Source organism: Eurosta solidaginis, chromosome 5 (genome assembly GCF_040869045.1).
Source record: "Eurosta solidaginis isolate ZX-2024a chromosome 5, ASM4086904v1, whole genome shotgun sequence".
In the NCBI taxonomy this organism is placed as follows: Eukaryota; Metazoa; Arthropoda; class Insecta; order Diptera; family Tephritidae; genus Eurosta; species Eurosta solidaginis.
Genome location: NC_090323.1, coordinates 258515049 through 258542874, shown reverse-complemented (window position 1 = coordinate 258542874; position 27826 = coordinate 258515049). Strand labels below are relative to the sequence as shown.

General features: G+C 36.4%; 1 protein-coding gene across 7 annotated transcripts in view; it reads left to right on the top strand.

The window, feature by feature from the left end:
* Positions 1-27826, top strand: part of blot (bloated tubules) — a 208022-nt gene that overhangs the window by 172230 nt on the left and 7966 nt on the right. For 5 of the 7 annotated variants that reach the window (XM_067790042.1, XM_067790039.1, XM_067790040.1 and 2 more), the window contains 2 exons: positions 11350-11581; positions 25949-26094. In XM_067790042.1, coding sequence (XP_067646143.1) covers positions 11350-11581; positions 25949-26094 — 378 coding nt within the window. Of the gene's footprint in view, positions 1-148; positions 1428-11349; positions 11582-25948; positions 26095-27826 lie in introns of those variants that run through there. The other 2 variants (XM_067790043.1, XM_067790044.1) reach the window with 2 other exon arrangements.

Below are 27826 nucleotides of genomic sequence, written 5' to 3'. Positions count from 1 at the left end.
AGTATGCATTATACACAGTTGCAACTGAAATGTGTCTCTCCATTTTATGTCAACACTATTCTCCATTTCTATGACCGATAAGTGTCTGAGTCCACCAATTCATCTAAATCGATTCAGCTATACGTTATACACTGTGACCAACAGAAGCGCATGTCTCCGCTATTCAGAACAACCCGTTTTGTAGCAAGTATAGAACCACTGCCGTGAGTCTTCAATAACTGGCGCCAGGTTGGTCTCCTGATACATTATCTTAGTGCTGATAAGAGTCTTTTTTACCCACGAATGCAGTTGTTTATACATATAGGTTAAAAAAAAAAACACGGGTAATATCATCATAGGAACTGAAGCTGCAACTGTTACGTATTTCGGATCCCATCATTTTAATAATATATTAATAATAAATTATATTTTCTACGATAAATTTTAACTTGCGTTTTAGAAACTGTAAGGCAGCTAGAATTGAAAAGGAAAAATTGGATATTCATTAGATGTTAATTACCCACTAAAACTATAAAAATAAAAAAACGGGCAACTAATATTTAAATTAGAGACTAAAATTACAAAATAATAAATAAATTTAACCATAAATAGATTAAGCAGCACAGTTATCAGGCAATGTTGACTGCGCATGCGCACCTTTGCGTTTGTGTTTGCGCAGGAAGTGTTAATTGCGTTTTCGTTCGCGTGCTGATTTGGGCTGCTCATTTCGTATTTCGGTTACGCATATTCATATAAGCAAACAAAGATATGAACAAAAATAATAAAAGGCATAAGCATATGAATTGGCTATGAGTTTTAAAGTTTTTTGTGTTGTGTTGTTTGTATGATTTGCTTTTACCTGCTTGGTCATTGGATAAAAGTATCACGTCATAATGACATAAGAAAATGTAATGGGTACAAGTAAAATGATAGTAAAACAAAATAATGCGTTAAGTGATAAATAGTGATTGTAATTAAAAAAAGAAAAGAAAAAAAATGCAAACTAAATTCAAGGAAAGTTTCAAAGTTTTAATTTAATAAAGCAATTAATTTTTTCAGCCGCATTATCATGTGAAATATGCAAATAAATAAAAATTAATAAAAAAGAAAGAATACCCAGGCATGTTCAATTTTTATATAACTTTCACCTTGCTGGACGCCACTTGATTATGAAAAGAATTGGCGTAAAAATGTGTTGAAACGTGTAGCAAAAAAAAAAAAATACCAACTTCTTTTTGCTTTTTGTTTTTGAAGCTTAATTAAGTGTGCTGTGCTCGTTTGGTTGTTGTTGATTTTGCAAGCGCCTAGTAATGCAAGAAAATGACAAACTCTTCTGCGCATACAAACGGTACAGAATCTGCCCAAAGATGGAGATACCAACCACAAAATATTTAGCAGATTATTTATATGTCGTACATGAGGATGTGCCATTTCGTTATTATCGCAAAGTAAGTGTGGGTGTGAAGAGCAATTTTGTTAAAAATACTTTTTTGTATTAATAACAATTTTAAATGGTGAGTTGGTAATTATGGAAATCAAAAAGTCAAATGAATTTTTGTTTGTTTTGTCCAGATTAATTTGTATCCATGAAATTAAATGTAACTCAGTTTATTAAACTTTTAATTATTTTATGGTATCTAATCATTTTTTATTCTACGCTTCGACGTCACTATGTTTTCATTTTCCTTGAAAATACATAGGTTTTTTCCACGATTCAATTACTAGAGGTTTGTTCTTCAATGATGACAGATATTTGACGCTCCCAAATTGAAAAATATGGATGGGTTGCTTTTACGAAGTAAGGAAAACGGGGAATAATTCAATCCCCTTCAGTGAAATTGTAGTAGACAAGTATCTTTGGTAGTATATTAGTAGTGATAATAAATTTATAAATGCCAACAGTTTTTGGGGAAATAATTCGTTTTCTACTAATTGATAAAGTTATGTTGGTTTGGTCATTCTTTCAGACATTTTTTTGAAGAATGCCGTACTTTAGAATTTTATTCAAAAATGCACTATCTCAAAATTTGTTTCCAAAACTCCCTACATGAGCATAAGTTCAATGCATTTTGTCATAAGAGGGAGTTAATGAAAAGCATTCTGAGATGAAGCGCTCTTCAATCTACCTCTAATATAGGGCGTTTTTGTGACAATTCCTGAATTGGGAAATTTTTGTAAAATATTTTGAGATAGCATGATTTTGAACAGGCAGCCGACATGGGGTGATACGCTACTCAGCAGCCGCAATGAACTGACCAAAACAAAAATAAAATAAAATGGCTTATTGTCTTAGAACTTTATATTCCTACCTTGACTTTGGCAGAAGATTAAGCTTTTGTGCGGTCCTGCTACACAGGGAGTATTCACCTTTTTTTTCTGAAATTTCGGAAAGCCCTTTTCCGTTAAGTATTCATGGAAGCTTTCCGTATAAACCGTTAATTTAAAATATTCGGAATACGTTGATTTGACACTACCTCACGATGTCGGAATATGCATAATATTCCAAATATAAACCGATTCTCCAAATTCTTAAATGGAGACGAATGTTCCGAACATACGGAATTAATAGAACAGAAGGTCGACTTTTAATACGCGCCCGAAAATAAAGTGTCAAAAGACCCGTATTGACCCCGATAACAATAATTCGAAGGCGAAAATAAAAATTTTAGCTCGTTCAAAATATATTAACGAATAATCGAAAAATGACCACGGGTTGCGTTGGCGGCCTTCAGCCGAGCTTATAAAAAATTATCCTGGCCGGTACACCAATGAGGTGGGATCAAAATTAAATGCGTGCAAATTCCCTTTGTACACAAAATCTTTTTCAGTGCACAAAAACATTACAACAACCACATGAAAATTGCCAACTTCAACTGCAAATATCTGCGGACAGAGATACAATTTTTCTTTTCCGCCTTAGGATTATTGTTGTCGAGGTCGTCACCTCTCTCGATATTTTTGGACGCGTATTAGCAGTACACTCCTGTTCTAAACTTTTACCTGAATATGTTAACGTGCGCAATGAGTGCATTCGTTATGGCATCTCCATTATTTACTAATGACATTTTTACGTGAATCGATTTAATAGTCGAGGTTTTGACGTTTAACGATGAATTTTGAATTGGTTTAGGTTTCGTATGTTCATAGGTCGACGAAAGTGCACGATTTAGTGGTGCCCACACTTTTCATAAAATTGCCCATGTTCAGCCACACTAATTGATTATGGCATGGTCAATAAATTCATCATAAAATTAAAATAAATGTTCTAAGGAATTATGCAGTTAAGTACTTATCGGGTATTTGTAAACTGATTGCTTCCTATTTCTACTACTAACATTTTTCAAAAATTCACAAAGAAACAACTCAGTTAAAGGATGTCAATTCGATTTGGGAGCAAAATGGCTGCAATTGTCAAAAAATATGTCTGTCGAGCAAACCTCTTGTGATTGAATCATGGGTTTTTTCTCCTTTTTCGAAGTTCTAATAAAATGTTGCTTCATATTTTTATTGAAAGTGATTTATGTCTTGTGAAATTTATTCGTTTAGGTATATTCATGCGCATTAGGCAGTATTGCTTAAAATAATTTTTCTGCACCGGAACTGTAACAAAATATTATCACATAATGAAAACTTTGGACGCATTCAGTCATTATTGTGCGATCAGTTTAGGCAACGATTGAATCAAACCGGAAGGAAGATGAGTCATAATGGACTTGATTTCCTATCCAATTGCCTTTTCTCTAAGCGACTGACTTCAAAACCAGTATGACTTTACGTTCTAAGGTTCACAGTGCCCGAAAAGGCAGGGAATGAAAAATTTATTAATCAGAGTCCTGGCTTGACAATTATCGTCGTGTGTCGTTACCTAACTCTTCTCTAATATAAAATTGTTTATGACATCACGACATGGTAGCGCTGCAATATTCATCTAATAAAGCAGAGACGTAAAGCTTTAGAGAATCACCAACGACGGACAGCAATAAAAATTGTCAAACTGGCGGTAGGTAATTCACCACATTACCTACTTGAAGATTAGCCAAAAACGCGGTGTTTTCATTGAAATTTCACAAAAAAGTAATTCAAAACTTTGAAAAATAGTTAAATTGTTGTTATTATATGACAATAATGTTTTTCTAGCACTGCAATTGACGCATTTCATGCCACGTTTCCGCAATGGTGAATTACCTACCCGTGATTTGATGGTTTACTGTTTCCCACTATTCGCTCTGTTGGCGGTTCTCTATAGTTATACGTTCTCTGTTTCATAGCAAGGGCTTGCTCTTTGTTTTAACTCAACACAACAGTAGTTAAGCGCAAAATCTGTACCCCGTTCATTTTTGATTTGTTAGAAACTAAGTTATTTCATTCTTGTTTTCAGAACAGAATTTCCTCTGTAAATTTAGTTTAACTTCTTGAAAGTTTTGTTTAAAAAGTTTTATATTAAAGCCAATTAATTTTGGAGATTTATTTAGTAATACCTCTATAAAATGGGGCGTTGATTCATCTCTCGATAGCCACGCTGGAAAAGCCCTGTAAAGATCATGGATGCGATCCAACAAATTTTCGAAAGTGATTTCGAAACATTCCAGGAGGAATCACGGAATTGGTCCAGAAATAGTGCTTCATTATTCCAAAAATATGCGACTTGGATCAGAAATAGATACTGGCATTATTTCACAAGAGCTCAAGTAGCCCCGAAATTAACCCAATTTTATCCAGCGTTTATCCCGAATAATCAAAACCTTCGATAAAAACTTCAGTCCAAAATATGGTCCAAATAGCTATATAATAATGCTTTTTTTTATTAAGATTACCTTTTATATTTAAAGTTACTGCATACGTACAAATATGTCTAACAAATTACATACATTTATGTATACGGGGTATGGTTATAACTTGTTTGAGAAAAACTTCAAGTATTAAGAAAAAATACTTCAAAAATTTAAAAGATTTTCTAGGGAATATATGGAAAATTCTAAAATTCGTGTGAACCTTTGTTATGAATTTATTATATATATTATTTATTATATATTATTATGCATTTATTATTGAAACTTCGGATTTAGCTGGTGCCATCGGTTTAAAGATTTTTTCTCAGTCACACTATTTTTTTTTGTAACAGTCTAATGTTCATACTACGTACTGTTTTGTAAGACCAGTGTGACTTTAAGTATCGAATAACTTCACTTGATGTCATTGACAGCAATCGATGTAGCAGTAATAATGAACGCTGTTAACATTGTAACACATTTGTAAATACCCACACACTTACATAAGGATGTTAATGTCATGGCTATGTATTAAAAAAAATTAAATACATTTTTCCACACGATTGAATTTAAATCTTTTGAGTATCATTTATAATGTATGGTGTTAGCACTATAAAGCTTAACGCAAGCTAAAAAAATTTCAATATTTCGAATGACGTGTTTTAGTTATTTCATTTACCTTACTTAAGCGTAATGAAGACAAGTCGATTTAATGATTGTAAAAAGTCAGCAATATTTTAGTTATAATAGAGAAGAAAGGATTATAAAACATGCCAGGAGCTCAAATTGTTAAAACCAAGCTATTGTTATTTATATAGCTAAGATTTTTTTAGTTGCAGGCTTCTCCAGGCTGTGAATTGTATACACCTGGGACCCGGGAGCACCACGGGAGATCAAGCCTTCCTCCACCAGTTTCTTCAATACGGCTCAAGGGAACGGCCATACATCGACTTTGGAAATTTTTTCACGAATTATCCAATATCCATTCCATCTTCCTCCTCTTTGATTTCGAGCTGTATGATGATAAATTTACAAGGAGTGATTTATTTCGCCGAGTGGATTTCTATGCTCACATTGTTTTAGATATCAATATTCACAAATAAGGGAAAGATCTACACATTCTCGAATTCATATATGTCGACAGTGAAAATCGTTGGTTAAGGCCAATGTTATTTGTCAATATCAACGATTTCACACTTGTATAGCATACTGTACCATTGCGGTTAAGATCTGCTCCTAAAATGATCTTCTCCAGTATTAGATTAAAGAAATCGCCCGATAGGTAGTCGCCTTGCCTGAAGCCTCTCTTTTGATTTCCAATAATTCGGAGAGATTCTTTATTATTCGTACAAAGTTTTTGTAGCTTGCATCAATTGGCAAGGTCGTATAAGTTTTGCAGGAAACTCAATTTCCATCTACTTTTCTTGATGTTAAAAAACTACTTTGAAGTCGCGAAGAAATTCATGTGTGTCGATTTTTTTATCAAAAGTCCACTCCAGAATTTGGCACATTGTGAAGATCTGGTCGATGGTAGATTTGGTACAATTGATTAAATTTTTATATGCGATATTCAACTGACTATTTCCGACGTGGTTCGCACGGCTTACGCAAACAGACATATTTGCCATATTTTGCATAGAAGTTTATGCAGGCTTCTTATCAGCTTTTCGATTTCGTGTTTGAGTATCGTTATTCGGCGCTTTCATATACTTCAGTCGGGATGTTTATATTGTAATTAATTTAGGGAAATCCTGGTTATTTTGCACTTCCAGCTAACGTTCGTATCGCTGAACTGTCGAATAAATAACTCCAATATTCACTATTGCAATATGATCTTTATTTAGTCTACTTTAGGAGTAGTACAATTATACGTCACTTCACAACTAATAGCGTGTTTAAATCAAACTGAATAGTAATTCCTCAACTTACGCTGCTTTTATACTCTCTGTTGTCTCGTCCGCATATTTCTACTAAGATCTAGACCCTTCGCCTTCTAGAACTGTTGTATCTCCTGCTTGGCAATTGAGCTATAGGCATGTGTATGTGTGAGTAACAACTTCGGCTGATGACTACATGTGTGTGTGTGTGTGAGATATCGTTTCACTTCCAGCTGCTAGCTATGTGTGTGCATGTACATAAGTTTGGCTGCTTACTGTATTTGTTGTTGTGAGTATTTACTAACAGCATAGTGATGCTAATATTCGTTACAATAATTTCATCATTTCGGTCTATTAGCTCCTCTTATCATTGTATTGCTGTTAATTGCTTAAAAACGCATTATTTGCCAATACTTACCTACATACATAAATCAGCATACGTCGTTGCCTTTTCAAAACATCAACAAATTGCAAAACTACCCAAATACCACCATGTGGCAAACATGAGATTTGTTAGCCCTGAGTTCGGTGTATCCAGCTCCATCCAAAAAAAAAAAAAATCATTAATATTTCAATATAAATTGTGTAAAATAACGGTTAAGTTGAATCTGGTCTCCAAAACTGCATTTAAGACCTCTCACTTATATAAACGCCTAACGGGGGAAATGTTCTATCATATTTAGAAAAAAAGATTATTCTATCATGAAAAGAGTTCCTAGAGAAAAAAGGGTGTTAAATACATTTTTCTGCTCTACTGTAAAATTCAAATTCCGTCAGATAGACGGGCTTGCAAAGACATCGACGATAATATTTAAGCACTTTGGTATATATATTTCTTTATTTTAAACTCTTATTACCATTCTTTTTACTTTGCTGTGAATTTTGTAAGCCAATTCTAACTAGAGTGTGAATTAAGCTTTTCTCAAGTGTGCAATAATAAGAGTTTAGTTAAGTGAAGTGCGCAGTAAATTTTAATATCTTGATTTTTTATTTTAATACAACAAAGTATGATTTTACCACTTTGGTTGTTTGCTTTACGTTCTGGGTTATTCATTCAGCCTGCGTAAATAATATTTTCACACCAAAAATGTGCTGAACTATTTATAATTAGTTTGTAGCTTATTAAAACTTTCTTTCATTTGTTGTTATTGCTGTCAAATTAAGTAAAGGAAATGCGTTTAAAAAGTAAATTGTGACTGTGTTAACTTAAGTGTACTGTTTCGTACTTTCTTTACATTGTTTTTCTTGGCTTATTTACTTCTTATTAACAAAAAAAGCTGTTAGCTCTGTACTTCTTCTTCCGGCTGTGATAAATTTGCAGCTCATCACTGCAGCGCGTAACCGCAAAACTTTCAATTTCTCCTTAAGCCAATAACTGCATGCTTAGTAGTGTACATTTTTGTGCTCATACTTGCGCACAGGGTTATCCAATGAGGCCACATATGGGTAGTAGACGGTGTTAAGTGTACAACTTAAATTTTACCTGTAAACCTTTGACCGATTATATGGATACCCACGGTTTAAGACGATTCGGAAAGCGCCCTTTATACTGCAGTACGGGTTAAATATTTTAACGAATTTACTGAAATTCCTCGTATTTGAAACTTTCTGCTTACGTTCGTACCGTTAACTGTTGAATAAACAACTCTAATATTCAATAATGCAAAATGGCCTTTATTAAAGTACTTCACAATAACACTGATACTTCACAAACAATAGCTTGCTTAAATCAAACTGATTGTCACGCCTCTACTGTTGCTGCCTTTTATACTCTGTGATTTCTCGTTCGGAAATTCCAGGCGCTTCCATTTCTAGAATTAAGTAGTTGGTTAACAGCTGTAAAATTACTACGTTTATAGCTTCTCATATGCGCGTATATAGGTGAGCACAATTATAATTGCATACTTTTGGGAGCATCTCAGATAAGATATCTGCATGTGTTTGTGCGTCTCTTCTCCGCTGCTTGTATGTACATCTGTGTAGACATAATGATTGATTTATTGATGTGCATACAAGTCACTGCTTAGCATCGGCTGAGAGATGATAGTTTCCCTTAGTGTTGCAGTGTTGCTAATATTCGTCACAATATGCTAAAATAAACCTCTGACAATATAAAGTATCAACACATTTTTATTTTATGCATAGCAGGTTTTTGAGCGTGTTTATCTAAGTGTTGTTTTCCCAATCCATAAAAAAGGGGATCCAGCACACTTTGCCAATTATAGTGAAATAGCCTTTCAGTATCCCGTATAAGTTCCTATAATCATATTATACGAAAGATTGATGCCCACGCTGTTAGGACCTTATCAGTGCGGCTTCATACCTGGTAAATCTTCCATCGACCAGATTCTCACTATGCGCCATATCTTGGAAATGCCCAAGAAAAACGACTTGACACATATTAACCTTTCGTCGATTTTTAAGCCTCCTTTAACAGAACGTACAGCTCCTTTTTGAATTTGGTTTCCCGCAAAAATTATAAGCCTGTGTAAAACAACGCGGATCAATACCAGATCTGTCAGAATTAAGCATGACCTCCCCGAGCCGTTAGAAACCAAACAATTAATTTGATACCGGAGAAAATTATGCTATGTACCTACAGAACTTAGCCTCTTTGGGCTAGAGAAGGTAATTCAAAATTATAGTCCTATCGACGAAAAAAAACCCGCTCTATAAGTTTTTCGTCAAAGCAGTCCTGATGTCTGACTCGAAATCATGGGTGGTGCCGAGAGACCATGGTGTGGCCCTTGGTGGGTTTGAGAGAAAATTTCCTCGGAAGGTGTATGACCCTGTCTGCGATAACAACGGCGAGTTTCGAAGGATATATAATGATGAGTGGCATGAGCTGTGCACAAATGTGAGTATCGACAGTATCGACACTCGTATGTGGAAGCAAATGCGTTTGCTATCGCGAAACAGATACTAGTTATACAAAGGTCAATTTCTAATGGATAGTTAAGAGTTAATTTTTCATGAATTTTCAGGCGGAACATAACCTGCTGCTTCAAACTCGTCCATGAACAAATAACTGCTTAAGATGCATCGAGGAAAGTTATAGCCTTTAAGACGTACCCTATTTCATATAAGTGCCCTCAGGATGGTCTCTGGATTCATTCAGTCTCGACAAGATTCACGTTTTTAGCAGCTAGTCCCTCAGGAGGCTCACTGCGGCGTGACTACAACTCAGTTTGAAGTTATTACATGCTGCTTGTAAAGTTATCTCATCTTCATAATGTAATGGTGGTTCCTAAGAGTGTTAGAAGTAAGGTGTTCTCCGTTCCTTCCTACTCATATGGCAGCTACCTGACGGATGCCTTTGGACGCGTATCGTATTATAGATGCACTCGAAAGATTGAAAGTTGTTTCACCTATTTCACAAATGATGGATTCAGCCCGATTTGATAACCTACTCAAAGACGACTTGCGTGTGGATTTTGTTAAAAGTTTAATTTTTAAACAGCAAAATGCGTAGAGAAATTCGTAATGAGGACACATCAGCTTTGGCACAGTTTTCTTCATGGATAGTTTTGAAGAACTCGTGTAGAGGTATGATCTGTCATATTTGTGGACAGTCGGAGATCTCTATAGGGTTTTTAGGGTAAAAAATGTAAGGATGATATGTTTGAAAACTTCTGGATTTGATATACCATTTGAAGTAGTGATAATTGATAAGATACGCCGGGGAGGGGTAGATTTGCATCCATACCTTTGAATGTGTATAAGCCCTTCCAAGAGTCACTTTCGACATTTTTGGCCATCTGCTTGAAGAGTTATGAAGTATATTTGTAAACTTGCCAAGGTCCGCTCAGTTTTACTTGATTGAAAAGTTGTCAGCTGTTTTATTGAGTAGGCATATATAGGCACTTGAACATCGAAAACAAGCAAGAACTCTTTAGAAGTCGTGTCAAAATATAAGCACACGTGGTTTTATCTTGGCGTGAGAAGCGTGTGCAAGGCTGATGCAAGCTTCAATATTATTGAAATACAATTTATTATTTGGACGCTGCAATAATAGGGAACTCACCTGAAGACTGAGGCTTATACTTACATTGTAAAACGGGTTCCAGTTGGATACCTGCAGTATTTGATTTTAATTGATAAAATATCTCATATTTTAAAAATATTTTTATTAGGCTTCAAAAATTATAATTTATTAAATTTTGATGAGCTCGAGGCAGTTTAAAAAATTGAAACACAATTTAAGTGTTTGTATTTCTAATTTTATTTGGTCGATATTTCGATCTCACTCTGAGATAATCTTCAGGAAACAATTGAATGTCGGTAAAACATATTAAATTGTTTCCTGAAGATGATCTCAGAATGAGATCGAAATATCGACCAAATAAAATTAGAAATACAAACACTCTGTGTTTCAATTTTTTAAACTGCCTCGAGCTCATCAAAATTTAATAAATTAAAATATCTCATATTTAAACTTATTTGTTATTGCGTTAACAATCTCTGCTATACTGGAACAAAAATCTACTGCTGAGATTTGTTACTAAATACCATCATTATTTATTTAGAAATTATCAGATATCCAAGTGGAAGAAAAAAAAAGAATACCATTTCAAAATGCAACAAATCAATGTATAGTTATTTCCTGTTTACAAACGATTTGCTCTCTTTAAGTAATGATAATTTTGAATTTTATCAATAAAACATTTGTTATTAACTTAAGACAATTAATTTATTTCCTCCGTTATCTCTTTTTCTCTTTATAGACAAAATGTTCGATATTCCGTGGGCTCATATTGTGCATTTGTTTGAATGTCACCTACGCCAACATAGTTCGTTTTCCAAGAGAATTGGATAAATACGGCTCATCGTATTTAATTCCATACATCACACTTTTATTTCTAGTCGGTTTACCTATCATTTTATTAGAGATATCCATTGGACAATTTTTGGGACAAAGCGCAGCGCACACATGGACAGCATCACCCATATTTAAAGGTAAGTGATAAAAAAGAAACAAAACGAAAAACATAAACAAAAGGAAAACAAGATAATTAAGGTTCCACTGACTATAAATATTGGTAATAAAAAGGGGAATTATTAACTATTAAAGAATATTAAATTTACATTAGGCGGGAAAGCTCAACACATGCATGCATACATTTATAAGACACACATTTAATGGATTAAAAATACCGAAATCCGTTATGTTAAGTCCCCTTTTTGTGTTCTTGGTCTAGATATAAAGGTAATCTCAGTTAACTGTTAAAACTGCTAAATTATAAAAAGATATGGAAATGAAAGTAGCATCCGTTATTGTAGTAGATGCTATAAAAAAGTATAATTACCGTTATGTATTTTATCGATTTATTTGACTAGTAGATAAGAGGGCTTAGAATATACCTGTGGCAGGTATGGCTGTCGTAGGAGGCGTCTATCATATTCAAATAATTCAAGGGGTTGTAAAGCGCAACTCTCTCAAAAGGTATAATCGAAACAGCTTGCGCCTTGTCCGTCCTGATGTCACGTTGTTTAAATTTTTCCCAAATTATTAAATAAATTCTAAATTAAAACAAGTAAGAACGGGACTGTCTTCGGCTGTGCCGACGATTTCATACCTTTCATGAATGGGGCTGAACAATAATCTTATCCCCTTCGTAATCTCCGAATAATCGGATGTATAAGATAAGAAATATATAGTGAACAGATCTACATACCTAAACGATTTTTAAGATAAATATAAAATAAAAAACAGGTGTGTACTTTGTGTGAGGATGCAAAGTTTCAGGGTTTTTTGGTCTGCGTGTAAAAACTATGACTACGAATAACGTATTTCAAAAATATATGAAGTAAACGTAACTATTTGATGAAATTTGATGAATTTTGAAGCTTCTATCCGTAAAAAAGGGGCAAAAATTACAGTTTATATGAAGTATATAATATATATACCACCGATCTCTATAATTTTTTCAAACAACAATATATGCTATATGCGTAAGCAGTTGGTGAAATTTGAAGCATCTAGCTCTTAAAATAGGGCAGTAATTACGAAAAGTTTCTTATCTGAACAATCGGTTGTGGGGATATATACTATATATACGACCGATCTCATCAATTTTTTCAGGCAACAATATGTGCAATATACGAAAGTATATGGTGAAGTTTGAAGCCTCAATCTGTTAAATTGAGTAAGATATTACAAAAATCCTCTTTTTCTGAAAAATCGGTTGTATGGAGGATATATGCTATAGTGGTCCGATTCCGACAAATGTCTAATAGGACACCCAAATACACCCGCTCACCAAATTTTATCAAGATATCTCAAAAATTGAGGGACTAGTTTGCATACAAACAGACAGACGGACAGACGGACATGGCTAAATCAACTCAGCTCTTCAACCTGATTATTTCGGTATACTTAATGGTGGGTCTATCTATTTTCCTTTAAGGACTTACAATTTTGGGTTTCGTGACGAACTTAATATACCATTTCATTTTCATGAAAGGTATAAAAAAATTGCTTCAAATAAATGTCTTCATACATTTAAAGCAAGTAAGGCAATCCGCGCTTAACTCACACAAGTAGCTAGCACAGTTTATAACTTCTCTAAACCCAATTGTCAACCTCACCTACACATGGCGAATCCTATTTCTTTAGCAACCGATGCTCTGATGAAGCAAAGTTCTTCATGGAGCTAGGGTATGGGGGCTAGATACCCTACAAGGTTTAATGTAGTCATATTAAATCGTTGCCGAGATGGTCGGGCTTGTACCTTAATGGTGCTTGTTACCGCAACGTACCGGATATTTATCGGGCAAATAGCTATCAACATCGATAACACTCCCCAAAGCTTTCGGGGAGTGTCTTTATCGCTCCAACAACAAAAACAACAAGTGCTGTCCAAATAATTCTTGTATATTAAAATATTGCAGTGCTTTTCGCCCTCTGCGGAAGTTTGGTTTTACGTAAAAATTGCGGCATGGAAAAATTAATGATTCTGCATGACTGTGCAAATGTGCGATACATGCCAATTGTTCTCTTTTTTCACGGAAACTATGCACAGAGTACATAGTGAGTATACAGATGGAGACGAGTGAATTAAGGCTGTCATACCAAAACAAAAATATATTACATCGGCTCGATGGTCAGCATCCTTCACCCTGCTACTGAGAATGTTTAGAAAGATATACGTTTATTTTCCTGGACGGATACAAAGGACCGATGAAGATGGCGTAGGAATGCCAAGTAGACCAAAAAAATTAGCGTGGGAGTGTTTACAATAATGGCGGCCAAGTCCACATCTATGCGACTCTCAGTATCAGCAAGCTGGTTTAAAATCAAAGTATTCGCTATTGAAGAAAAACGCGAGGACTACGACAATGCCAGTACACTGCGAATGCAATGAAGTTATGTGTCGGAAACTGTCGTTTACCCAAGTCGGCGAACGTCCTATCGCTATCCGCTCAAGGGCGAAATTCTTTAACATATCAATCATCTTCGCCCAAGCACCCACGGAAGAGAAGGGCGATTTGGTGAAATACGCATTATACGAGTGCTTGGGAAGCACATACGAGTGCTGCCTCTATGAGTACGACTTTAAAGGCCAGGGTGGGCAAAGGAGCTTTTCACGAAGCTACATGGCTGTCCTCGTAACAAAATACGTTCAATCAGATCTATCATGTTGTTATAGATGGACGGTATGCCGTCAGTGGTTAAGATGTGCGCACAGTACAAGAACCTAACATAGCCTTGGATAAGCAATGAGGAAAAAAATGGTTTACCGGTGACATAAAAAGAATGGTGCTATGAAAATTGCCGCATTGCAACAGAAAGAAAAGACGCTGACTAAAGGGCAACAGGAAGAAAAAAGTGGAGGATGAAGCGCATGAGTGCGAGAGCTTGATCCTATTGCCACTTCGAATAACCCTTGCAAATTTTATGGAAAAATTTGGACAGACGAAAGGTTTGAGTATCGGGGAAAACCCCTGTAGGAACGAGAACAAGGTCGGTATAACCGATGCCCGGAGAAAACTTAGATTATGGAGGGAACAGCTACATATGTGCAGCCCAGGAAAGATGGTGAGCCTGAGCCCGCAATCGATCGAAATAAAATTAATGTTCCTCTATCCTACTATGACGAAGTCAGTATAGCTATAATAAGATAGCCGGCGCTGATGGATTGCCTGCTGAGCTATTCAAATATGCCGGAAAGGAGTTGGTAAGGCGCACGCATCAGCTTCTGTAGATAATATTGTCGGAGGGGGACATGATTGTCAATTTGAATCGCTTTCTTTTCTAGAAAAAATGCTACCCTCATATAGCACTCTTAAGTTTCAAGAGAGAGAGAGCTGAGAAGAACTAACAGGGCGATATTATTTTCAGAAAAGAAAATGCTATTACTGTTCTTTGCACAGACAATTAGATGGAAGACTCTGTAAACTGTGCTAGTCAGGCTTCTTAGAATCAGAAAAGACTTATGGCTGAGGGGTCAGACCTGGTAAATCTACAATCGACCAGATTTTCACTATGCGCCAAATCTATGAAAAAAACTATCGAAAAAGGTATTGAAACACATCACATCGTCGTCGTGTAATTTAATATTAAAGCTTTTGGGAAATGACAAAAGAAGTTTTATTTTCTTATATGTACAACTTCATTGTAAAAATGGAATTCGAAGACAGCGAATCAGCGGGCTGCTTTTGAGTATCATAAGTTCACGAAAAATTAAAATATTGACTTACATTTGTTAACAATAAAGCGTTTGTCTTGGATACCACGAATTTAAATAAAAACAAGTAAGAACGGGACTGTCTTCGGCTGTGCCGAGGACTTCATACCTTTCATTAATGGGGCTGAACAATAATCTTATCCCGTTCGTAATCTCCGAATAATCGGATGTATAAGATAAGAAATATATAGTGAACAGATCTACATACCTAAACGATTTTTAAGATAAATATAAAATAAACAAGTAAGGAAGGCTAAGTTCGGGTGCAACCGAACATTACATACTCAGTTGAGAGCTATGGAGACAAAATAAGGGAAATCACCATGTAGGAAAATGGACCTAGGGTAACCCTGGAATGTGGTTGTATGACATGTGTATCAAATGGAAGGTATTAAAGAGTATTTTAAGAGAGAGTAGGCCATAGTTCTATTGATAGACGCCATTTAGGGATATCGCCATAAAGGTGGACCAGGGCTGACTCTAGAATTTTTTGTACGATATGGGTATCAAATGAAAGGTGTTACTGAGCATTTTAAGAGGGAGTCGGCCTTAGGTCTATCGGTGGACGCCTTTTCGAGATATCGCCATTAAGGTGGACTAGGGGTGACTCTAGAATGTGTTTGTACGATATGGGTATCAAATGAAAGGTGGTAATGAGTATTTTAAAAGGGAATGGGCTTTAGTTCTATAGGTGAACGCCTTTTCGAGAAATCGCCATAAAGGTGGTCCAGGGGTGACTCTAGAATATGTTTGTACGATATGGGTATCGAATGAAAGCTGTTAATGAGTATTTTGAAAAGGAGTGATCCTTAGTTCCATAGGTCGACGCCGTTTCGAGATATCGCCATATCAAACGAAAGGTGTTACTGAGCATTTTAAGAGGGAGTGGGCATGAGGTCTATAGGTGGACGCCTTTTCGAGATATCGTCATTAGGGTGGGCAGGGGTGACTCTAGAATGTGTTTGTACGATATGGGTATCAAACGAAAGGTGTTACTGAGCATTTTAAGAGGGAGTGGGCATTAGGTCTATAGGTGGACGCCTTTTCGAGAAATCGCCATTAGGGTGGGCCAGGGGTGACTCTAGAATGTTTGTACGATATGGGTATCAAACGAAAGGTGTTACTGAGCATTTTAAGAGGGAGTGGGCATTAGGTCTATAGGTGGACGCCTTTTCGAGATATCGCCATTAGGGTGGGCCAGAGGTGACTCTAGAATGTGTTTGTACGATATGGGTATCAAATGAAAGGTGGTAATGAGTATTTTAAAAGGGAGTAATCCTTAGTTCAATAGGTGGTCGCCTTTTCGAGATATCGGCATAAAGGTGGACCAAGGGTGACTCTAGAATGTTTGTTCGATATGGGTATCAAACGAAAGGTGTTACTGAGCATTTCAAGAGAGAGTGGGCATTAGGTCTATAGGTGGACGCCTTTTCGAGATATCGCCATTAAGGTGGGCCAGGGGTGACTCTAGAATGTTTGTACGATATGGCTATGAAACGAAAGGTGTTACTGAGCATTTTAAGAGGGAGTGGACATTAGGTCTATAGGTGGACGCCTTTTCGAGATATCGCCATTAGGGTGGGCCAGGGGTGACTCTAGAATGTTTGTACGATATGGGTATCAAACGAAAGGTGTTACTGAGCATTTTAAGAGGGAGTGGACAATAGGTTTATAGGTGGACGCCTTTTCGAGATACCGCCATTAGGGTGGGCCAGGGGTGACTCTAGAATGTTTGTACGATATGGGTATCAAACGAAAGGTGTTACTGAGCATTTTAATTGGGAGTGGGCATTAGGTCTATAGGTGGACGCCTTTTCGAGATATCGCTATTAGGGTGGGCCAGGGGTGACTCTAGAATGTTTGTACGATATGGGTATCAAATGAAAGGTGTTACTGAGCATTTTAATAGGGAGTGGGCATTAGGTCTATAGGTGGACGCCTTTTCGAGATATCGCCATTAGGGTGGGCCATGGGTGACTCTAGAATGTGTTTGTACGATATGGATATCAAATTAAAGGTATTAATGAGGGTTTTAAAAGCGAGTGGCCCTTAGATGTATATGTGAAGGCGTTCTCGGGATATCGACCAAAATGTGGACCAGATGATCCAGAAAATCATCTGTCGGGTACTGCTAATTTATTTATATATGGAATACCACTAACAGTATTCCTGCCAAGATTCCAAGGGCTGTTGATTTCGCCTTGTAGAACTTTTTCATTTTCTTCTACTTAATATGGTAGGTGTCACACCCATTTTACAAAGTTTTTTCCAAAGTTATATTTTGCGTCAATAAACCAATCCAGTTACAATGTTTCATCCCTTTTTTCGTATTTGGTATAGAATTATGGCATTTTTTTATTTTTCGTAATTTTCGATATCGATAAAGTAGGCGTGGTTATGGTCGGATTTCGGCCATTTTTTATATCGAGATAAAGTGAGTTCAGATAAGTACGTGTGCTAAGTTTAGTAAAGATATATCGATTTTTGCTCAAGTTATAGTGTTAACGGCCGAGCGGAAGGACAGACGGTGGACTGTGTATAAAAACTAGGCGTGGCTTCAACCGATTTCGCCCTTTTTCACAGAAAACAGTTACCGTCCTAGGAGCCAAGCCTCTACCAAATTTCACAAGGATTGGTTAATTTTTGTTCGACTTATGGCATTAAAAGCATCCTAGACAAATTAAATGAAAAAGGGCGGAGCCACGCCCATTTTGAAATTTTCTTTTATTTTTGTAATTTCTTGCACCACATCATTACTGGAGTTGAATGTTGGCATAATTTACTTATATGCTGTAAAGATATTAACTCTTCTTTTAAAATTTGAATTTAAAAAAATTTTTTTTTAAAAAGTGGGCGTGGTCGTTCTCCGATTTTGCTAATTTTTATTAAGCAGACATAAAGTAATAAGGGTAATGTTCCTGTCAAATTTCATCATGATATCTTTAACGACTGCCAAATTACAGCTTGCAAAACTTCTAAATTACCTTCATTTAAAAGTGGGCGGTGCCACGCCCAATGGCCAAAATTTTACTAGTTTTCTATTCTGCGTCATAAGCTCAACTCATCTACCAAGTTTCATCGCTTAATGCGTATTTGGTAATGAATTATCGCACTTTTTTGATTTTTCGAAATTTTCGATATCGAAAAATTGGGCGTGGTTATTGTCCGATATCGTTCATTTTAAATAGCGATCTGAGATGAGTGCCCAGGAACATATATGCCAAATTTCATGAAGATACCTCAAAATTTACTCAAGTTATCGTGTTAACGGACAGACGGACGGACGGACGGACGACTGTGTATAAAAACTGGGCGTGGCATCAACCGATTTCGCCCATTTTCACAGAAAACAGTTAACGTCGTAAAATCTACTCCCCTACCAAATTTCAAAAGGATTGGTTAATTTTTGTTCGACTTATGGCGTTAAAAGTATCCTAGACAAATTAAATGAAAAAGGGCGGAGCCACGCCCATTTTGAAATTTTCTTTTATTTTTGTATTTTGTTGCACCATATCAATACTGGAGTTGAATGTTGACAGAATTTACTTATATACTGTAAAGATATTAAATTTTTTGTAAAAATTTTACTTTAAAAAAAAATTTTTTTTAAAAGTGGGCGTGGTCCTTCCCCGATTTTGCTAATTTTTATTAAGCGTACATATAGTAATAGTAGTAACGTTCCTGACAAATTTCATCATGATATCGTCAACGACTGCCAAATTACACCTTGCAAAATTTTAAATTACCTTCTTTTAAAAGTGGGCGGTGCCACGCCCATTGTCCAAAATTTTACTAATTTTCTATTCTGCGTCATAAGTTCAACTCATCTACCAAGTTTCGTCGCTTTATCGGTCTTTTGTAATGAATTATCGCACTTTTTCGGTTTTTCGAAATTTTCGATATCGAAAAAGTGGGCGTGGTTATAGTTCGATATCGTTCATTTTAAATAGCGATCTGAGATGAGTGCTCAGGAACCTACATACCAAATTTCATCAAGATACCTCAAAATTTACTCAAGTTATCGTGTTAACGGACGGACGGACGGACGGACGGACATGGCTCAATCAAATTTTTTTTCGATCCTGATTATTTTGATATATGGAAGTCTATATCTATCTCGATTCCTTTATATATGTACAACCAACCGTTATCCAATCGAACTTAATATACTCTGTGAGCTCTGCTCAACTGAGTATAAAAATAGGTAGGTACTTTGTGTGAGGATGCAAAGTTTCAGGTTTTTTGTGGTCTGCGTGTAAAAACTATGACTACGAATACGAATTTCAAAAATATATGACGTAAACTTAACTACTTGATGAAATTTGATGAATTTTGAAGCTTTTAGCCGTAAAAAAGAGCAAAAATGACAGTTTATATGTGGTATATAATATATATACCACCGATCTCTATGATTTTTTCAGAAAACAATATATGCTATATACGTAAGCATTTGGTGAAATTTCAAGCTTCTAGCTGTTAAAATGGATCAGAAATTGCGCAAAGTGTCTTATCTGAACAATCGGTTGTATGAGATATATACTATATATACCACCGATCTCAATGATTTTTTCAGACAACAATATATGCTATATGCGTAAGCATTTGGTGAAATTTGAAGCTTCTATCTGTTAAAATGGGGAAGAAATTGCGCAAAGTTTCTTATCTGAACAATCGGTTGTATGAGATATACTCTATATATACAATGATCTCTATGATTTTTCAGACAACAATATATGCTATACTCGTAAGCCATCGTTGAAATTTGAAGCCTCTAGCTCTTAAAATGGGGCAGTAATTACGAAAAGTTTCTTATCTGAACAATCGGTTGTGGGGGATATATACTATATATACGACCGATCTCATCAATTTTTTCAGGCAACAATATGTGCAATATACGAAATTATATGGTGAAGTTTGAAGCTTTCATACTGTTAAATTGAGTAAGATATGACAAAAATCCTCTTTTTCTGAAAAATCGGTTGTATGGAGAATATATGCTATAGTGGTCCGATCCGGCCGGTTCCGAGAAATGTCTAATCGGACACCCAAATACACCCGCTCACCAAATTTTATCAAGATATCTCAAAAATCGAGGGACTAGTTTGCATACAACAGACAGACGGACAGACGGAAATGGCTAAATCAACTCAGCTCTTCATCCTGATTTTTTCGGTATACTTAATGGTGGGTCTATCTATTTTCCATTAAGGACTTACAATTTGGGGTTTCGTGACGAAATTAATATACCATTTCATTTTCATGAAAGGTATAAAAACTTCAAGACCTGTTCGCCTTGCCCAAAAGAATTAAAATTCATTAGAAATCCACATCAAACGATATGTTTCTTGATTTGATTTTATTATAACCGCACTGAAGCGCTTCCCTACAGTCAATCCATTCATTCATATTTATTAAATTTTAGTTATTACAATTTTTGAGTTTGGTAAAACACAAAGTTTTTTGGAGCGTTGCTCACACGCTTTTCGACTTCAGCCTAAATGTAGGCAATGATTTAGATTAGTAATTTGTAGTGTTTCTTTGGGTTGGTTAAGCGCATACTTCCGGCGCCTCTAGTCGCCACATTCTCATACCCAAAAATATGGTTTGTCATCAAAGTTTGCTTAGCACATTTTTGGAAGTGGTGTGATATTAGGATACTAGTTGGAGAGTAGTTCCGTTTCTTATAGTTGAAATTTGATTAAATGAATTAAGCTAAATTAAATATGTTTAGGCCTTTTTTTTATAAGTTTTCGACTTAAAAAGTATTTTAATTCAAAAAAAGTTTAAAATAAACGAAGGAACTCCTTCAATAAAGTTATGCTTTAATAGTCTGATACTAATTTTACATGTCTGATTATGCTTACTTACTTATTTACTGCATATACGATATGAAATAACAAACGAATATGTTCATATGCACATATATGCACTCGTAGGAACATCGTATGCCCTTTGAATAGCTACAAGTAAACTAGCAATTACGCTCGACAACTAGCATTCATATAACAAAGCACAGCGAACACACACCTGTTACACCAACAACATAGACAATGCAGTGCGCATGCAACAGGTGCCGATAGCAAAGAGGGAAATTGCAGGCAAGGATACAACATGTACAGCATGCAAGGACCATAACACATATACATGAATCCCACTCATGGCACCACCCATTGCCACCCAATTTCAGTTTCGTTGGAAGCAAAGGAATTTTTGTGTATAACTAACGGAAAATTTTATTGCTATTGCAGACGATGCAATTCGCAGATGCTTTTTCGGTAAAATGCAGAATAAATAGGACTTCCAAGTTAACTGCATGCGGGGCGGTCTGGTGTTCCGCAGTATGCAACGGTTGGACACAACCCGTTACAAAATTGTGCCACTTAACTGCAAACTGAATAAATGGATTACCGAAAATGATAAACTGGCAAACGATTATTAAAATGGAAAATGATTTACAGTTCAAAATGACATACACACGCACACGCAAAAGCAAAACGAAGCCGCAAAATTAAATCTGAATTTAAGGCAAAATCTCTCACACAAAAGAACAAGATCAGGTTTAACAACTACAAAAAAACTATTAATTGAAAAGGAACTAAGATTAATTTGCGAAAAACTAAAAAAACAAATACCGAACAACAAAATCAGATTTAAGCAGATGCAATAAAAGTCACGAAAATCAATCAACAAAGTGAGCCAAAACTACTACCGGGAAAAAAAGCATAACTCTCTCTAGTAAATAAAAAACAACAAATTCGCATCCGAGTGTCCTGTTTGTGTATAAACGAAAGTCCAAATACGCCGTCGTTCTAGGCGGTTAAGCAGCAGCCATGTTGCAATACGAATAGCAAAAGCAACTGAGCAACCTCAAGAGCAACAACAACAATACCCAAACACACTCTGCTTAGTCAGTTCTAGGTTAAAATGAAACGATACTGGATTTGTGGGGGGTGCTTATGGAGTTGTGTGTTGCACAAAAGTTGTGGTGAAATGTGGCAATGAGCGCAAAAGTCGAAAGCGGCGGCGGGTATGGATATGCAAAAATTAAAATCAATAGATATTTGACATAAAATTCTAGCAAAATGAAAATGAAAAAAATGCCAACTAAAAATGGCAAAATGAAAACTAAAACTACTGAACCAAAAAAATAACACACACAAACAAAAAAAAAAAAAGAAAAGCTCAGAAAAAATTCCAGAAAAATATAAAATAAAAAACTCGGTAAACTGCCGGAATGCAGACTGGTGATCGCCCTTTTTTTGAAAAAAAAAAATAAATAAAAATTGAATTTCTTGTTTTTTTTTAATGATAAGTGTTGAATGTCGTACGGCTGGTTATGGGTACCTTGTCTTACGCTGATACCATAAACCCCACGCCATTTCTACCGATATCAACGCAATTTATTCGTGCAGTTGAGACAAAGGGAATTTTTCGTCAGAGACTACATAGTAAGACGAAAGCTTATCCTGAGGTGAATTTCAAATGATACAAACTTTCGTCCTAAAAAAGTTCTGAAAACAGCATTGTAAGTTTTTATAAGTGCTATTGGATTTCAAGTCGCATGTCAAGCCTTGGAATAGGGCTATAAATAAAAAATTTATGGAGAAATGCCGATTTTGGCTGGACTGGACGGAAACTTTTTACTTTTTTTTACCCCAAACTCACGCAAAATAAGCTTTCTTCTATCGGCTGCCGGTGTGTGTTGGTAGAGTGCTTCACCTACCACACCGAAAATACTGGGTTCAATTCCCAGGATAAGCACCATCAAAAATTTTTAAACAAATTTTTCCAATTAGACAAACATTTTTCCAAGGGGATTCATCCCTCGGCAGTGATTTGGCAAACAATCCGAGTGTATTTGTGAAACGAAAAGCTTCTCAATGAAAATTCATCTCCTTGCGGGTTCGGAGTCGGCGTAAAATATGTAGGTCCCGCCAATTTGTTGGAAAAATGAAAGAAGCAGGACGCTTATTGGAAGAGAAGAGAAGCTCAGTCTAAAATCTCTTCGGAGGTTATTGCGCCTTGTATTCATTTATTTATTTACGCTTTCTTCTCAGCAAGGCCATTTGACAATTTGTTTGAATTTTGGTAGAAGCGCCACTCGGAGCATGAAAGACATGAGTTCAGTACCAAATTTAGTGCTAATGGCGCTACTGGCGCCATTGAGCTAAAGTGTTGGTAATCTAAAAATTTAATATCTTATATCTTTAGCTATTACACAGCACCTTTTGCTACCCGAATCTTAATTTGTCTTGACCTTAGAGGTGATAAATGAAATCGCCGCGTAATTGGGTTGAAGTATTGCCAATTGTTGTGTTGTTAGAGATGATTTTCTACAGACTGCATTCCCTCCAAACTAGAAAAAGAAGCGAATAGACAGGTTTGATGGTGAATGAGTATAAAACGACATGAAAGAGTCAGCAAATTTGCGCCTTGGCAGCCAAGCTACTGTTGACAGCTATAACTTCGACCTAGTTTATTTGGGAACCAGCCTTAACACAAACAGCAACATCAACTCTCAAATCCAGCGAAGAATCACTCTTGCCAATAAATGCTACTTTGCATCTGGTAGGCAATTGAAAGGTAAAGTCTCTCTCGCTCTACAAGTCACTTAGCGTACACGTCCTGCCATATGGTGCAGAAGCAGGGACCATGACAACATCAGATGAAGCGGCTCTGGTAGTGTTGTAGAGAAAAGTTCTTCGAAAGATTGACGGACCTCTACGCGTTGGCGACAGCGAGAACCGAAGAAGATTTAATGATGAGATATATGGGCTCTTTACGCAGATATCAACATAGTCCAGCGAATTAAAACGTTACGCTGGCTAGGCCATATAATGCAAATTGAGGATGCCGCTCTGACTAAGGAAGTATTTTTATTGGAACCCGTCTATGGAAGCAGAGGAAGAGGACGTCCTCCACTCCATTGGAAGGACGAGGTGAAAAATTATTTGAATTGTCTTTGGTGTGACTAATTGGCGCCAGCTGACAGAGCGAAAAACCACTTTTGCGCCTTGTTGGACTGCTATAACTGCTTAAACGGGTAAGCGCCAAATAAGTAAGTAAGTAAGAGGCGATTAATCTTCCGAGGCTTGTTTGTGCACTGGTCGGGGCAGTTCAGTAGAGCGGGTAGGTTGATATGCAGGTGGATATTCATCGGCAGCTTCAATTTGCGTTTGTATTGATACTATGGTGCTCACTACCCACCTGCTTGGCAGTGATACTTGTTTAGTTGCCTTCTATCTACCTTCATTAAGACTATATTCTCAGAGAACCATTCTAGGCCAACTTCTAGCAGTATGTGCTTTGTAGGGACGTTCAATTGTTTCTTCCGTTACTGAGTAGGTACTTTTTTGTGCTTATCTTGGCGTAGTTGAACTTTCTGACTGCTTATTTTGCATTTCGTTTGGTTATACTGTAGCAATTTCATCTTCGTGTTGAACTAAGAACGTATTATCAGACATTTCACTGTTTATTTCACCATAGCTAATCCAATCCCTGTGCGGCTTCGCAACTTTCAGAGTCCGCGGCCTATCTCAGGTTGGGTATGAAACGATGTGATCTCTTGAGCTTTGGCATGTATTTGTCTGTGCGCATTCGCAATTTTTGCTGGAATACCGTATGTTATTTTAATGCTTAAGTGGTAGAGTAAGAGGAAAAATCTGCCCCCAGTATGTACGTATACTCATCGTCAGTATCTGCGGATTGGGGTTTACAAGATACCCGCAGAAAACATTTTATGTCTACTCTCTCGGCAAACGAAAATCATGCTTCACCAGTCACTTATCGTACCCGTACTGATATATATATCGCGGAAGCATGAACACATCTAATGAGGCGGCTCTCGGAGTGTTCGAGAGCATAGTTCATCGAAAGATTAACGGACCTCTACGCATTCACGACGGCGAGCATTGAATAATATTTAATGATGATCTGTATGAGTCCTCGGCAGACTTTAACATAGGCCAGCGAATTAAAACACAGCGGTTACGCTGGCTAAGCCTTGTTAAATGCGAATGAAGGATTATGCTCCGGCTAAGAAAGTACCTTGTCGGAAGTCGCCAACGGAAGCAGAGGAAAGGGGTGGTCGCCACTCGATTGGAAGCGCTAGGTGCAAAACAATTTAATCTCTCTTAGTGTTACCAGTTGGCGCCAGTTAAGATAGATAAAAAGCGACTGGCTCGCCTTGTTAGATGGCCATAATCGGTTAAACGGATAAGCGCCTAGTAAGTAAGTAAGATAGATATTTGTGTGTATTTGACATGTATATTCGAGTTTTGCAGCGTTTTACACAACTTTTGTGATTGCGTGATTTTAAACTTAGGCTGTTACCACTTGTGACTAAAGAAATATGCATATTAATATTTTAACTGAAAATGGAAAATATGAGACTCTTTATTGTTTGAACATCGTATATGTTGACTTTAAATTGAATTTTCGTTTGTATTTTTAACCGAAATTCAACGCTTATAACCTTTTAATATTTTAATGGTTCAATTAATACTAAATTGATATTTATAAAACGTATATCTGTTTATTTATGCTTTTAAGTATAAATATTTTATAATGCACTTAATATACTTCCATAATATGTATAATCAATTGTCTCGTTTTTGTTTCTCTACTCCATATATAGGCGCCTGCATTATAAGTCGTTTTGCATCGTGGCTGTCAACGATTTGGGTATCAATGCAAGCGGTGTTGGCTGTGGCCTACATTGGGATGTTCATCTTCAATACACTGCCATTTCGGGAGTGTGTGGGCAATGTTAAATTGGCGCTGGTAAGATATTGTTATTATTGTTGTATTGCAATTTCGCATCAGTGTTGCCATTTTAGCTTTTTTTTTTCGTTCAGCTCGAAAAGTTGCGATTTAGCTTTAGGCTTTTTTAGAGATTTTTTTTAGATCTTTTTATCTTTTTCAAAATTTTAGAAAATCTAGATAAACATTTTTTTTGTAGATTAAATTTTAAGAACAGTGAATGATAATGTTAGCGTAGTAACTTTATTAGGTTGGGCATGCCGCTCTCCACTTGCAAGCTCAAGATAAAGGAGGCTCTGCTGATGGAAGTCGGAGCCAGGTGGAATCCACACGACAAAAATCACATGGGCGGAATGGAATGAGAAGAGATCGAGAGAGCTTTTGACCCACCGTAAGAGGGATCTTTCCTTAGTTATAGGACTTCTCACTGGTCACGTTTGTATTGGACTGCATGCCACGAAGAAGAGCCTAAAACTGTTAGACATCTACTCTGCGAATGTCCAGCGCTTGATAAAAGAAGGCAATGTTTTATTGGCAAGATGTTTCTCCTAGATCTGACTGATATAGCTGAGGTCAACACACGACGCTTAGTTAGCTTCACAAACTCAACGAAGTGGTTTGATTAGAAGAGTAGGAACAAATCCGTGTGGTTTCACAATGGGCATATAAGGCCTAAGTATGCCGTTTCGACGCGGGCAGCAGCCACAACCTAACCTAACTTTATTAAGGCAAAATCTATCTAATATCATTTTCGTTCCGTGTGTTTGCCGCTCGATTCTATGACTGTTTCGAAACCGCTTCCGGACCAATTTGAATTTTTGATTTCAAAAACATTTAACTGTGTTTCTAAGTCCACTATGGACCAACAAAAATTAGGCTTGCTTACATAAGGCCTTATTAAAAGCAACTACATGCTGTATTAGAACCTTTTATATAAGGCTTATACATAAAAAATAAAATAAATGTAAGGCGCGATAACCTCCGAAGAGATCTAAGGCCGAGCTTCTCTTCCAATTTGCGTAGTGCTCCTCTTGATTTTCCCTACAAATTGGCCGGACGGGACCTACATGTTTTATGGCATCTGCAAGGCAGACGAGTTTTCACTGAGAGCTTTTCATGGCAGAAATACACCCGGGGCGCTTGTCAAACACTGCAGAGGGGCGACCCCGCTTAGAACAATTTTCTTCTAATTGAAAAATCTTATTTCTAAAATCTTGATCTTGCTTTGCCCGTGGTTTAAACCCAGGGAATACGGTGTGGTAGGCGGAGCACGCTACCATCACACCATGGTGGCCGTTTATACATAGCCGACCTAAAATCAGGCTTATACAAGATGTTATAATAACGAGGTTGAGTAAGGATTGGTGTACGATAGTATAACCTTATTATAAGTTTTATTGCACATATAAAATTGATTGCGTAGATTTCCTTACTGAAAATACTTTTATCGGCGGTTTTATTTTGCAAACTATTAACAACTATTTAATTGCGAAACTTATAGATTATAGTGGAGTTTTATTTACCATGTATCCCTTTTAAAACACAGATACCATCTTCTAACTATTTCTTTTTTATTTTTTATGAAATTGGAGTAAAAATTAATTTAAATTTGTTACTCTGTTATGTCTTTTATGAAAGAAGTTAATAAAACGCATAGAAAGTCGCCTTAAACTTTTAGCTTTTTTTCTTAGCCTTACATTTTTTTTAGGCTTTTTTAGCTTTTTATTTTTGTCAATCTAGCCTTTTTTCTGAA